General features: G+C 46.6%; 1 protein-coding gene across 1 annotated transcript in view; it reads right to left on the bottom strand.

Annotated features, from left to right (window-relative positions):
* The window catches only part of HS6ST2 (heparan sulfate 6-O-sulfotransferase 2), a 126,177-nt gene extending 112,484 nt beyond the window's left edge, over positions 1-13,693 (bottom strand). The window contains exon 1 of the mRNA XM_068204722.1: positions 13,052-13,693. Coding sequence (XP_068060823.1) covers positions 13,052-13,563 — 512 coding nt within the window. The 5' untranslated portion in view covers positions 13,564-13,693. The remainder of the gene's footprint in view (positions 1-13,051) is intronic.
* Between the last annotated feature and the right edge of the window lie 261 nt (positions 13,694-13,954).

The raw sequence follows: 13,954 nt of genomic DNA, 5'->3' as shown, positions 1-13,954 counted from the left end.
ACATCCCAGCCCTGCTACCTGCATTAAAGTGAAGGGTTTTGCTTTTGTCCTTAACAGAAAGGGATGTTTCATCTCAGCTGCTCAAACAAAGATGAAAAACCTCTTGCAAAATAAAAGAATGTTGTCCACATGAGCTAAAAAGTCTGTCTTCTGTTCCTCACTTCTCCAAACATCCAAGATTGGCTCCCAGCAGCTATCACACCGCAGATTTTAGGATCACTTACACTAGCACAGATCATGCCCTTGTACACAAGGACACAATGTACTCTTCAGCTTCCATAAATCCTACAGTAACCTAAATCCAAAAGAAAGCACATCTCCCAAGTCCTGTAATAGAGCCCAACACAAACTTCCACAAATACGAAAAAAGGAATGACTTCTGGCAGCCCAGAACTGCAATTCCTGCCTCTGTATTGCATCCCAGATACCTGCTTCCCCTTTCCATAGGAAAATAAGTCAGTCCTCTGCTGAAATCAAAATTATTAGCCATGCCTTATAAGATAAAGTCCTAGATAGGCAAGCCATTTGTAAATGCTTATGTGTCCAGTGACTTCTGTCTGCCAAGTGTTTGGTGGGAGGAGATGAGGTTCCCACCCCAAAGCTGTTCTCAATAAGGGTCTTGGGAAGCCAAATACATGAAAGTCAGAGGAAAGCATTTTGGTAACACCTGCTGCCAAAAAAGAGCAACTCACTTCACAGAGTGTGTTACCTTCTCTTGATGATCAGATTTCAGCTTGAGTGCCCATCATGATGAGATGACAGACCTCACGTTTAACCCACCTAACCTCCATTATAAACAACTAAAAGTACTGGGACTCCAACATGTTCTGAGACATACAAATATCCTTAAAAAGAGTTTAATTGCAAGAGTAAAGAGACCAGAATATCACTTATCTCGATGGACCATTTTATAAGACATTAAATATTTTTACTGTAAGAGAAAAAATAAAGTATGATACTGCACTTTACACCCGTAACTCTTCTATGATTATAGAGGCTTATTGCAGGAAGCAATTCACCTTCCTGACATCAGATGATACATGAGGAAAAGCAGAAGCAAAAATGTTCTGCTAATTTCAGAAAAATAACATAACATGATGGGAAAAGCAAAACCAACCCTTCAGAGAATAAACAAGAGAACCTTAGATTCCTTAAAAAAGCCTATAATTGCAATTTCCAAAGTACAGTTAATTTGTAACATTTAATACACAAGTTGTCATCAGCCTTAAACCTCAATTTCCAGACTCAGCTGAAGCTGGGAGAGCAGCAGGATGGGCTGAGCACACAATCAAATCCTCCAGCACAACTGCTGAGCCTCCGCAGCCAAGCCAGAGAATCTGCTTATATATTTTACAAATAACCAGATCCCTCCATAATCCAGGCTCTGAGAAATTTTTATCTCACCATGAGCTCAGTTATTCTTAAGTCCTTTCTGTGTTTTTTTCTCTAGGCTGCCTGATACACTGACCAATTTTATAAAAAGGATTGGCTGATGGGAGGTCTGGATTCAGGTCAAACAGAGTTGGCCTTTTTAGTGTGCTCTTTCAGATGCTGTTGGAAAAGAGATCTAAAACTCCCATTTTTGCCTATACCCTCAAACAAACCAGGATGCCTGCCCAGGAAAGGCTTCTCTTCCTACAGCCTCCTCCTGCAGAGGTCTGGCTGTTACAGAGTCTGAAACAGCTGCTGCTTTTGGTTCTCCAGGTCCCCAACCCAAGGCCAATGTACCAGCCAGGATGGACAACATCACATGGATCCATCAACTTACCCAAGCTGCTCCCCAGGTCTTTGGGTCCTGTAACAGGGAATCTCAATTTTTACTTGTCTCAGCAAGTCTCTAGACCCTGCACACCCTGCTTGTCTTGGTGCACACCCAGCTGCAGCACTGACCACCCCAAGGTGTAAGACAGCAAGAACTGCAGCAGGGGAAAGCTGGCATCCCAAACAAGAGAAGACACATCAAACCCCAAGTCTGCAGAGCACAAAACTTTGCCACCCCAGGGCAACAAAGCGTGCTGACACCATTACTGATCCCTATTCTGCAAAGCCCTGAGCAACAAATTTAAACACTTTGAGTCTATGCTTAAGCAATATATTTAAGTACTTTTGTTAACACAACAGAGCTCAGGCTTGACAAGACAGAGTAAGTGCCTCTTAAACCTAGTGATGCACAACCTCCTTCTGATCCCATCTCCAGAAATATCAGCACCATTACATGCTTACACTTAAATGTCCTAATAAATACATTTAAAAACATTTATGGCAGATTTTTCCAAAAGCTGTATTGTACCAAACCCCAGGCCACATGCAATTAACACTTTCATCCTTGCAAGCAACAAAATAGCTCAGTAATTCAAAACACAGGGCAGTGCTAACACATTTCCTGTGCAGTATTTTCTGCTGATTGTATTTCTAGCAAAACTGCAATTTCTTCTTGCACATGGTAGCATGTTAACTATGCCAAAAATACTGGGTGATAAAGAAGCTTGCAGAACTCTTTCCCAGTCAAAACATCCCTAGCCACTGCCCTCTGGTTCAGCTGTTCTGCATCACTGCTAGCAAACTGCGAGCTCCAATCTCCAGCAGGTATTATCAGCAATACCCCATAAATCTAACTCAGTAAGGAAGTTGTCTCTATCCATAAAATTCTGAGAGTGCTCGTATTCCAACCCAGAACACTGCTGACATCTAAAATGCAACTATCAGCATGGAAAGTGAGCCAGTAGAAGGCTGGCTCATTTCAGGAAAAGCATCTGCAGGTGCAACTACTCTTTTCATTTCTTTTCTGCCTCTTCTCTGGAAATGGGATGAAAAAAAGCTTTCATAACTCCACTTTGCAAAATCCATTTGTTGTGTTTATGGGCTCACCTGTGGTCTATCTGAAGCAGGACTGACTTAAATGGCAATACAGGATAGTCTTGCAAATTAACAGAGTTTAAGAGATACAAGGAAATGACTTCTGAAGGAAGTCTCATATCAAGGAACTGAAGCTTCTCCTAGGTCTCTGCTACCACTGTGCCTTCTGATGGTCTAGTGCCCTCCACTCTGAGCAGCTGCAGCCTTGACAGCCAGCAGACAAAGAAAGCAGCAGCTTCAAGCACAACAGTCTCATTCCTATTGATTGCTCAGGACATCTGGTGTCAGACACCCAAAGTCTCCTGTTTGGAGGGCAGGCAGGTCCTGGCTTTTTTCACTACACCCTTCAGTCAGAGCACCAGGTTCACATACACACCTTTAGAGCATGATTAGATCTTACTTTAGGACAATTGTACTTAGGATCTTCCTAAGTTGCTCCTTTCAAAGAGCAAAGATGTACACTGCTTCATCCATGAAAAGGGGTGAAACCAAGATGATGCAAGAGGTCCGGCCTGGAAGCACTGAGTGGTGTGACCCCAGTCAGCAGCCACATGGACAGGGAGCTTCCTTCTTACCTTCCTGGGAAGGGAAGGAACACCACATCCCTCCCAGGACACCAGCACATACACAGCAGGCTGCAGTCACCTATCACCACAGCACTCTGGTTTTCTATTTAAACACTACAGCTCCCCAAATTCAAACTGAACACAAATATTTCCAGAGCCTCTGCCTAGGACTAGTCACATAGGCAGCAAAGCTACTACATGCAATCAGGCTAGGAAATCCAACATCCTTTATTCTATGTACAGATGGAAAGATATCCTTGTGCAAAGAGCTGAATTACACAGACAAGGCAGTGGCTGAGAGGAGATGACAGACTTGCTGATGAAGACAGGACTCATCCCAGGTATAATGTTCTGGCTTCTCAGATCCCACTCATGTTTGTGTACCGCTTTTCCTTCACGCAGACCAGAATTAAGCATACAGACCCCAGCAGCAACATGCCACCTGAAAGCCAAACAACTGACCCTTAGAGTCAGCTGCATTTGAAAGCAAAAATTCTACCCCACATTTTATTGACCTATAGTTACTGGAAATCACCAAAGTAAAAAAAAAAAAAAAACAAACCTACTGAAGTTTTGGCTAAAGATATGCACTTAGCAAAAGAGAAAATGTGGTGACCATGCCAAGACAAGGCTTTTCTCTTACCAGAGACTGACTTGCAGCAAGAATTGAAGGAGTTAAAGACTAATTTATGCCATTTATGTTTTTGCAAGTCACTCAGCTACCATCCAGCAGGCACATCCTGTTGTGCCTGACATTTCTTTTGTCTTCTCCCTTCTCTGTGCTACCACAGTTCTGATTAGATCCAACACCCCCACAGAAAAAGGAACAGCTCTGTGAAAGGCAGAAGCCACACAGCCATCTTCCTCCCCTTCTACAGCTGGTGGAATTAGTTCCAGGAGGAACAAAAAAGGCCACTCTTCTGGAAATGCTGCAGGGACAGATGCCTCCTCCCACCTCCAGCCCCCTCTGAGTCCTCCATGGGGAGGAGAACCCCCACAGCACCTTCGCTATCAAGATGAGTTAACTGCTGGCAAAGACCATGATGAAGTTAGTACCTGGCAGGTTTTGCTTAAGCAGGCACAAGCTTATTCTATCCTGCACAAGTAGGATACAAGCTTATTCAAAATAGTTTTCTCTGATCCCACAGTAAAAAAATAAAAAACTTGCTACCTCAGAATGGCTTGGGATTGCTCCAGGGACTAACTTTCCCACAGGCAAAAGGAAATGCTCTCCCCTCAGTTACCCTGAAAAAGAAACTCTCAAAAGCAGCTTCTCTGGCTCTGACCAAGGAAACATTGTTTTGCTTAACAGGGGGGTTAAAATAGTTGCTTTTCTCTGAACCCAAGGAAGGCTGGAGAAAATAATCAGCAGCAGAGAGTGTTTCAGTCACTCGATTTGGGTGTCTGCTGAAGAATCTTACAGTTCAAACAGAGCACTGAATGAGCAGATTGCCATTGCTGGGAGCCTTGCAATGTTTTAACTTAGCAAAAAAAAAAAAGTATTTATGGCAGAATTGATCTTCCAGCTACTTGGACCTCTAAGAGCATCAAAACTGCACAATCCTTTTGATTACGGGAAATTAGGAGCATTTGCTACAAGGATCTCATGAAAGGCATACTCTTCTTCATGCCTTTATGGAGATGTGCAAAATCACTTATGCTGCGAGATTATCTCCCTCATAGCTGCATATATTGAGTTATATTACATCAAAAGTTTGACTCCTTCGGAGTTGGATAAGCAGCTGAGAAGCAAGAAGTAACATGATTTGAGTCTCACCCCTAATGGATCTTATGATTTATAGGCCTCTAAAGACTAATGATTTTTTTCAAGACTAAAAAAGAGGAGATTTCACTCAAAGCTGTATATAATAGCTTAAATGGATTCCGTCTTTAAAAGCATGAACAGCTGAGAAAGAAGGCTAAAGTCAGGGAAGAAGAAAAAAAGCTGGTCCTAATTGCCACTTATTCAAAAACATTATCTTGTTATATGCATACATTCACTATCCACCCAGAGACATGGGAGTGGATGGAAAACGCAACAGCAAATTAAGTGTTTAGACTTTTCTATTTCCACAAAACCCACCCCACTCAATGTTAAACACAGGTCCCACCCAATGAAAACATATTAAAGGAAATCTACATTGGCTGTTTACATCAGCAATGTGAACTTAAATGCAAAAGAATAGATTGCTTTGGCGTCTTAGTCTCACATTAGCAAATGCAATTATCTTTCATTAATTTTACAGAGTGTTCACAGTAGAAATTAAATAATTTCTTCATGTCTAAGAAAAACTTTACCATGTTAATTATTCATAAATACCAGTCTCCTACTTATTACTCATCACAAATGTGATTCGTTTCAATAACGCCTGAATAGTTCGGCGCTACCCTATTAGTCCCAGAACACAATGTACAATTGCCAGCATCAGCAAGTCAATCACAAACAATAATCCACGCTTGCCAGCTGCCAAGGAAGAAGAGGAGGAGGAAGAAGGAGGTAGGAATGGCATTTTCCCCCCACCCCAGTCACCGTGCTGCCTCCATCATCCCATAGAAAAGGAGAGTCCCACATCTCCTGTCCTGGTCGACTTTGCTTCCACCCAAGATGCTGCAGAATCAGGCACTGCTGGGGCAAGAATTCCACCCCCAAACTGGGAGCAAGGAACCAGGCTCCCAAGGGATGGAGGCAGCAGCTGGGGATGCTCCACAGCTTTGCTTCCCTGGGTATTTTCATCTGGGCAGGCAGCTATCCAGCAATGGGAATTAACTGATCGAGAAGGGAAAGGGAGATTAATCCTCACAAGTATGTAAGGAGCCTACAAGGATAATTCCAAAAATGGCTGAGGGCTGCTCACCCACAGTAATCCCCGCAGAGTGAAACAAAGCCCAGGCACCACTGCTGCAGCAAAGTGGTTAAATAAGGAATTACCCAGAGTTTTGTGCCCTGGCCGCTTGGCTGCTCAGCAGGTTGAGCTTATGGTAGGGGAAGAGATGACTGAAAAGTTACTGCAGGAATAAAATAAGCTAAATATGCTGGAGTTACAAGATTTTGTATTATTTCTTCAGTAACTTAAAAAAGATAAACTTGTCCACATCACCAAAATCTTAGATTTGCACCAAATCACAAATACATATATATACATATAACTTTTTTTCCATAAAAATGTCAAGAAAACTTTTGACACAAGGTTCATTTGACATGGCTTCCATCCAGCCCAGTTGTCCTGCCCTTGGCATGGCTCCCAGAGGCATCCTGGACCCTGCTGCACTAACCATAGCCTGTGTCTTCTCAGCAAGACCCATTCCAACATCCCATTTTCAGTCATATATCAATTATTTTTGCTTTCTAGCAAGTTACGTGAGCTAATTTGGGTCACTGCCACACAGAAATGCTGCCTTTATTATTACAGTTGTGGAGAAAGTAAATTAATGCAAAGGATTGCACACAGAGGCCTAATCCATTTGAGGTAAATCAATGCATTGCACATTTAAATTGCTCTGCTTTCCTTCAGAAAAGTACATTGAAGTGATTCATTAGGCACTGAACTGTTCACAGAAACAGACCAATTCTCTTAGGCATGCCAGTGCATCTCTGCTACTTAAATTTAAAAAGCAATCAAATCTACTAATAAGTCCTTTTTGCTGACATTTACATCAGTAGAGAACATGATCCCTGACAATTCAGATTAAATAAATGAAGCACAAATTAATCTCAGTTAATATGTCTCAGAACCAACGCTTGACTTGTTAAACTTAAAAATCTGTCTTTTAATAAAAATAACTGATTGGTAACGCCTGACTTCCAAGCGCCTTTGATAACCTTTATTAAAGGTTATAAAGTTATCAAGAGGGATCACAAGGCACAATCTGTGTCTATTTTAATACAGTCAAAGCATTTATTTATAGTTTAATTTGAATATTTATAAAATCCAAAAGAAAAAAATATCAGAAAGGTACACTTTTAATAAAAAGTAATCAATTCTTAGTACAGCAGCACCGTGCCACAGTGTTCAAATTCCCACTCTCTTCTTCTTCAGGGAGGACCAACTCAGATAACATATGGAATAAACAATTCAAAGTATAACACCTGTGCCTCATATCTTGCTTTACTGCAATCACTGGGGGTTATTTCTGCAACAATTAATGACTTCTCTCTACCCACAAGAAATTCTCCAAATTTAAAGTAAAAGGCAGTAGGAAACATATACTTTCAAATAACTAAAAGTCAAGTTGCACTTTATTAAAGACTTAGAGAACTGAAGAGACCTAATATGAAAAATTATTTTTAAATCCCTTTAAGAAGTCCAACACTTTATCTGCAAAATCAGCAATACCAAATCAGAGAGCTTTACAAGTCCTATAGTCCAAACCTAAAAAACCCATGAACTTAAGTTTATAACCAAGCCTTTCAAGGTTAGTCCTTGTAATGGGATTAGGTGAAGGAAACACTTGTAATTATGAAAATAGTGTCTTGCCCTTTCCCTCAAAAGCCCTTTTTCATTCTGTAGGCTGGTCCACTGCTCCTGCTGCTTTGGTCCCAACAGGTGCCATGCAGGAAAATTCAGCTGCTGGAGGCTTGTGGGTGGCAAGATAGCACTCACTGCAAATCCCACCCTGCAGCCACCAGGCTGAAACAAGCAGGGTCATTAGGAAATCTTGCTGATCAATGAAGCAGCTCAGAATCACCCAGGCCTGGCGGCACCTCTGCAAAAGCTCTGGTTTTTCATTGGGATTTTTTTCGTTTGGTGGTTTTGGTGATTGATTTTTTTTTTTTTTCTTTATAATTGTTGCTCAGTTTTTCCTGGGGGGGTTCAGTGATGTGTATTTCAAGGGCAGGCAGGCACCCTCTTGGTGCTCTGGCCAGAGCCCAAGCTACAGCAGGTCACCCCATCTGCTCATCTGCTCGCTCACAGCCTCCAGCTCAGCTGTGCTGGTCCCCTCTCCCCCGGAGCAGCCCCCCAGGCTTCACCCTGAAAGCAGCAGCACTGGGGGACTCTATCCTTGGAAATGGTGTCTGCTCCACCAGCTCCAGAGGTTTTAAGTTGTCCACCTCCTGCTTTATCCACCCAAAGTCTTGGGGCGTCGTGGGACCCTAAAGCACCTCTTCTGCCTACAAGTGCTGATTTATGGGGCTTAACTTGCACCACTACAGGTCAAACATGGAGTTCATCCACTTGCACAGCTATGTAACACCTCTGCAGAAGGGAGAGGCACACTCAACCGCTGCTAAGAACCAAACCCCACAAATGAATTTTCTCTCCCTGGCAGTGCTTTGGTGATGGTTTTCCCCTTCCACACCAAAGCAGCTCACTGGGAAACTGTTACAAATGCCTTCATACCTACATACACACAGCACCACGACAAAAACTCACTGTGGGGAAAACTAAAAACTAAACTAACCCCACCTCAGTTAGAGGCAGTACTGCAGACCTCAGAGTAGATGACTCCACATTTTCAAGAGCACGTGGATTAATCTGTTCAGCCAACAGAGACACACACTATAAGTGTTTCCAGTTTGCTAAGAAATATTTTAACCTTTTCTCTCAGATTTTTGTAAGACTCAACTTGGAAGAGTTGCACTAACGTGCAGGGACAAGATAAGAACACCCATGCATCGCCAGCGGCTTCTGCCCCACATCACAACAACCTGGTGCCAACATCAGGCCTCCCAAAAGCCAGCAGGCACCAACCTGGTCCAACAGGCTTGTACCAGCAGCATGAAGTTTCTTCCCGTCTCAGACTTTCTGGCTCCAGAGGCAGTTCTACAAGCTGGTTCTCCTTTCAACATGGAACATCTCCTTCCTTTAACGCCACCCAGGAGGAACATCACATACAGCCCAACTTTCAACCGCAGCCACATCTCTCACCAAATGAGGGGACAAAGCCATGACACCACTTAAGAATGTTGGTACCTGTATTTGCTCCTATGTCTCATTACAGTTTCCTGTCTAACCTCAAGGCCTTTTGTTCCTTGCAATGGTGCCACTGGATTTACTGCTACAGACAACTTCAGCAGACACTTCCCATAATAATTAGCCAGAGCTGAGAGAAATCTCGGTTCTGTGATGCACTGTTACTTTGGATGCTGCCTCCATTCAGTGTGCCAAAAGCTTTGAGGCTTCCACAATCAATCAAGTGACCCAAGTCAGTCACTCATGACTAGGAAAAAGCACATTTCTCCTTTCTCACCACTGGTGCCAAGAAGCCGAGACAATCCTCTCCTTTCTGCCACCACCATCAGCCCATTCCACACACCTCCCAAGTGGCAGATCCAGAGCACTGAAAGCATCAATTTTGCCTATATTTTCCCCATTCCCTCTTCTGTGATTTCTGGATGCTGCAGCAGCAAGCAGGGCTGATGGAACAGGAGACACAGGAACAGAGCATACAGAACATGCACTCCGTTGGGATCCAATGAGAGAAACCCAAAAATCCCTCCCCCCACAACCAGAGAACCATGTTCCTCCAGGGGAAGAAAGAACCAAAGAATGAGAAGATCTATTTACCAGCTTGCTACTTATTAAGGAGCACAAGCCACCATTACAAAGAAAAGGAAGTTTTGGGAACCTATATGCTCACAGACAGAAAAGGAACATGGTGTTAAATCCACCTCAGGATTGTGTTAAAGCACAACAGCCATCCCGAGTATTTCTACTGCTCCAGTGAAGGAATCTGTGCTCTAAACCTGCAATTCCCAGAGAAAACAGAGGCAGACTACTAACGGAATTAAGAGCAGATACTGCAGGATGACTGCTGCAGGCAGCAAGGCTCTTCATGTGTACACCCTCCAGGCTGATCCCATCACATCCTACCACAGAGATGCTCTGTACCTGGTGCTGAGCATTGCATGGTCCAGGACAGAGTTTCCTCCAGTCTAACAAAGACTCAACTTTTAAACAAAACAAACGGCCCCTAGAGACCAGCCCAGGTAACCAGCAATCTGACAAAAAGACTTGCCACGCCTGAAAAGACAAACATCTGTGCAAAGTAATCACACATATGTGCAAGCTAAAAGGTTTGATGGAACATTTGGGTATTTCCAGACAAGGCTACACAGCCCCAAGACAGTAACTATAGACTGCTTGATGCAGCTGCCAAGGAGTTCAAATCACTCTCACAATAAGTCTCACTTTTCAATCACCTCAACTACAAGGCATTCCTACCCTTGTCAAGCCAAGGTTCACTTGAGAAAATTCTTCTCTGCTCCTGAGAGAATTCTTCTCCCTGCCCTCACAATGCTCCCCAAATGGGCCTTGCACTCCTCCAAGTTGCTTCCCGTTCTCTCAGGATTTGCACACCAGGGCTGTGACTTCCTTTCCCTTCCCACGAGCACCTATGACCCAGGATGGTCAGACTTCCCCCTAAAAACCTCAGTTCAGGAATAGCCAGGCTGACCCCAATTGGAGCCAGCACAGCTTCCTGGCTTAGACACCCCATCCCACACCTACTGCTGCTCTGAAAGCAGCTTTTATTTGCCCAGAAAGGGCTTAGACTTCCTGTGTGCTGCTGGCAGTAGGTAGAGCTGCTAATTAACCAGTTGTCAGCTGAACCGCTGCTAAATCGAGAGCACAAACTAAAATTAAAGACGAGGTATTAAAATGGGCAGAAAGACTTGAAAGGACTATTGTTCATTTAAGAACTTCTCTTCCTGTATTTTTTAAACATTTAGAAATTGCAGTCCAAATAATTGCTTGTCAAGACATTTTTCTGGAGAACAACTGTAGCTATTCAGCAAGCTGTGTAATTAGGTTATTAAAAGTATAGTATCATTTGGAAGGCTTTGAGAGAGTAGACCTCTACCTAACAAAATCATCACAGCTTCATTTTCCTCCCTCTCTCCTGGCTTCAATCCCAAGTCACAAGTCCTAGCGACCTCTCAGAAGTCAGCTGTGACAGCAGACATTGTTCATAGGATGAGGAGCCATCGCTCTGAACTCCTGAGCTGGTACATGCACCGCTTCCATTCCAACTCAGGAAAGCATGTCTGGTATCCAAGAAAGGAAAAGAAAATTACAAAGCCAAAAGCTGCAGATAAAATCCCAGCTCTCTGAGCCTGATGTTCCCTTCCGCCTCAGGTGGTGGGTTCAGGACAAGGAGCCTCCCATTTTTCTGGAGGGCACAGTCAGACTTGTCTCTAGGAAAGGAAGGAAATCCTTGACCCACAGGTATGGCTTTGCAGGCCAGGCCCATCTCCGAAGGAAGAGGAACATGTATCACTGGAAGCGGTACAGCAAAACAGAGCACATGGTATGTGATTTACATTTCTGCTGACAAACAACATGTTTATAGGACAGGTAAAATAAACTACGTAGCTGCAAGGCTCAGCAGCCTGAAACCAGGAAGCTAATAGACCCACAGGACAAGGAAGTGGTCCTGATGTTAGCAAATGGGATGTCACAAAAATTAGACAATTAAAATTTAAAGCAGTAGGGAAGACAAAAGAGCAGGAATCACAATAGCCAAGTCTGATGAAGAGCTGCTCCTTGGGTACAGGACCACAATGATGCTAAGCATTTTTCTACTAGATGGCAGTGTAGTGTCACACTATATAAAAGGAATTCTAGAAAGAAATTGCTTTGTATTACAATTGAATCTGTGCTTAGACTTGACTTCAGATAGCATGATATAAAACAGTAGCCTCTTCATAAAGGGACCTGCCATTAGTCTCACAGTGCAATAGGAGTGATACTCTAGTTTCTAATTTCCCACAAAAGAAGGGAAGAGACACTGAAACCCTGAGCAGTTCTGCTACATGGCACAGCCACAGACAAGCTCCTGAGTCTGTTACAACTGAAGGTGGGCTCTGATCAAAGAGCTCTGGGAGAGGAGGAAGCAGGTCCTCACTGCTCAGGAGGAAAAGCCCCATGGCTTCTGGAAGGCAGGGGCAACTTTTAGGCAACCCCCTTGCTATGGTCAAAGGAGGTTGGCAACTTCGAAGAAAGATCCAGGGAAAAAGAGAGAGCAGTGCCAGTAAAATTCAAAATGCAAGCACAAAACGATCAAGGTTAGGGTTGAAGAACAATGCAAATATTTGCAGGTAACTCAGCCATAACAGTAACCTTTACTTTACATGGCCACTATCCTGAAGCCAAACTTCAGGTACCAAGAAGATACAGTGGCTCACCAACACTCCCAAAACCAACAGTAATTCTTGGCGCACACTGGAGCTGCAGGAGCTCTGTACAGCCAAAGATGGAAAAGCTCTGGGGGAAGCTCGCAGGCAGCCGAAGCACTCTCTGTCCTGTGAGAGCTGCTCCGGGGGTCCCCAGGCTGTGGGGCAGCCAGGCCTGTTCCCGTGTCACCGGGCTCATCACCCCCGGCCTCTCCCCACCAGCGGTCACAACCGCGACAGCCGGCGGGACATCACTTCTATCACCTCCCTGCCGGCGGAGCGGGGCAGCCTTTGCTCGCTCTGCAGAGCTCGGGGCACGCTGTGCCCACCGCGGTGGCCCCGGGCCGGTGCGGCTCCCGGAGGTGCCACCCGCTCCGTGCCGGGATGCTCGGCTCCCACCGCGCTCCCCCTCCTCCTCCTCCCGCCGCCGCAGCATCCCCGCCACGGCTGCGCCCCGCGGGCCATCGCCCGTCCCACCGCCGCAGACCGCGGGGAGCCCCCCGGGGCACGGCCTCACCTGGAGGGCCGGAGCCGCACCTCCTTCTTGCTGTCCACCACGGAGGGCACGCAGTTGGTGAGCTCGGTCCAGTCGGCGTGCAGCCCGCAGCTCCAGCCGGTGGAGAAGCGGGAGAAGAGCCAGGTCTCCCGCTTGCCGGGCCGGTGGCAGGTGCACTTCTTCTGCCCGGCGCGGCACTCGCAGGGCTGCTCCAGCTGGATGTTGCGGACCAGGTGCCGCCCGAAGGTGGTGCCGCCCGTCTTCTGGATGTGCAGGAACACGATCAGGTCGTCCCCCTTGATGTTGAAGTCCACCCGCCGCAGCAAGTCGTCGGCGGAGAAATTGAAACGGGGAACGAAACGCGCCGGCGTCTCGTCCTCCGCCCGGTACGGGTCGGCGGCGGCGGCGGGGCTGAGAGCGCGGAGCCGCAGGAGCTGGCACTCGGTGCCCGGGCAGACGTACTGCAGCACGATCACGGCGAAGAGGAAGAGCATCACCAGCGCCAGCAGCACCTTGTGGGACCGGTCCTCCATCGTCGCCGGCAGCGCCGCGCATCGCCGCCGCCGCCCCGCTCAGAGCCTCCGCAGCCGCCGCCGCCTCCGCCGCGGCGGGACCCGCGCCGCCGCCATCGCCCGCCGCTGCCCACGGCCCTTCCCGGCAGCCCCCGCGCCCGGCCCCGCCGCGCGCCTCCGCCCGCCCCGCCGCGGCCGCGCCCCCTCCCGGCCCCGGCCCCGCCCCCGCCGGGACCGCCCCGCGCGGCCGCTCCGGCACCGGCACCGGAGCGGGACGGCACCGGCACCGCCCCCTGCCCCCTCCCGGGACCGCCCCGCGCGGCCACTCCGCCCCGCACCGGCGCCGCGCCGGCACCGCCCCGCCCCGGGAGGCCGCTCCGCACCGGCCCCGAGAATGGGACGGGGAATGGGA

Source organism: Anomalospiza imberbis, chromosome 14 (assembly GCF_031753505.1).
Source record: "Anomalospiza imberbis isolate Cuckoo-Finch-1a 21T00152 chromosome 14, ASM3175350v1, whole genome shotgun sequence".
NCBI lineage: Eukaryota > Metazoa > Chordata > Aves > Passeriformes > Viduidae > Anomalospiza > Anomalospiza imberbis.
This window is presented reverse-complemented; position numbering and strand designations above follow the sequence as displayed.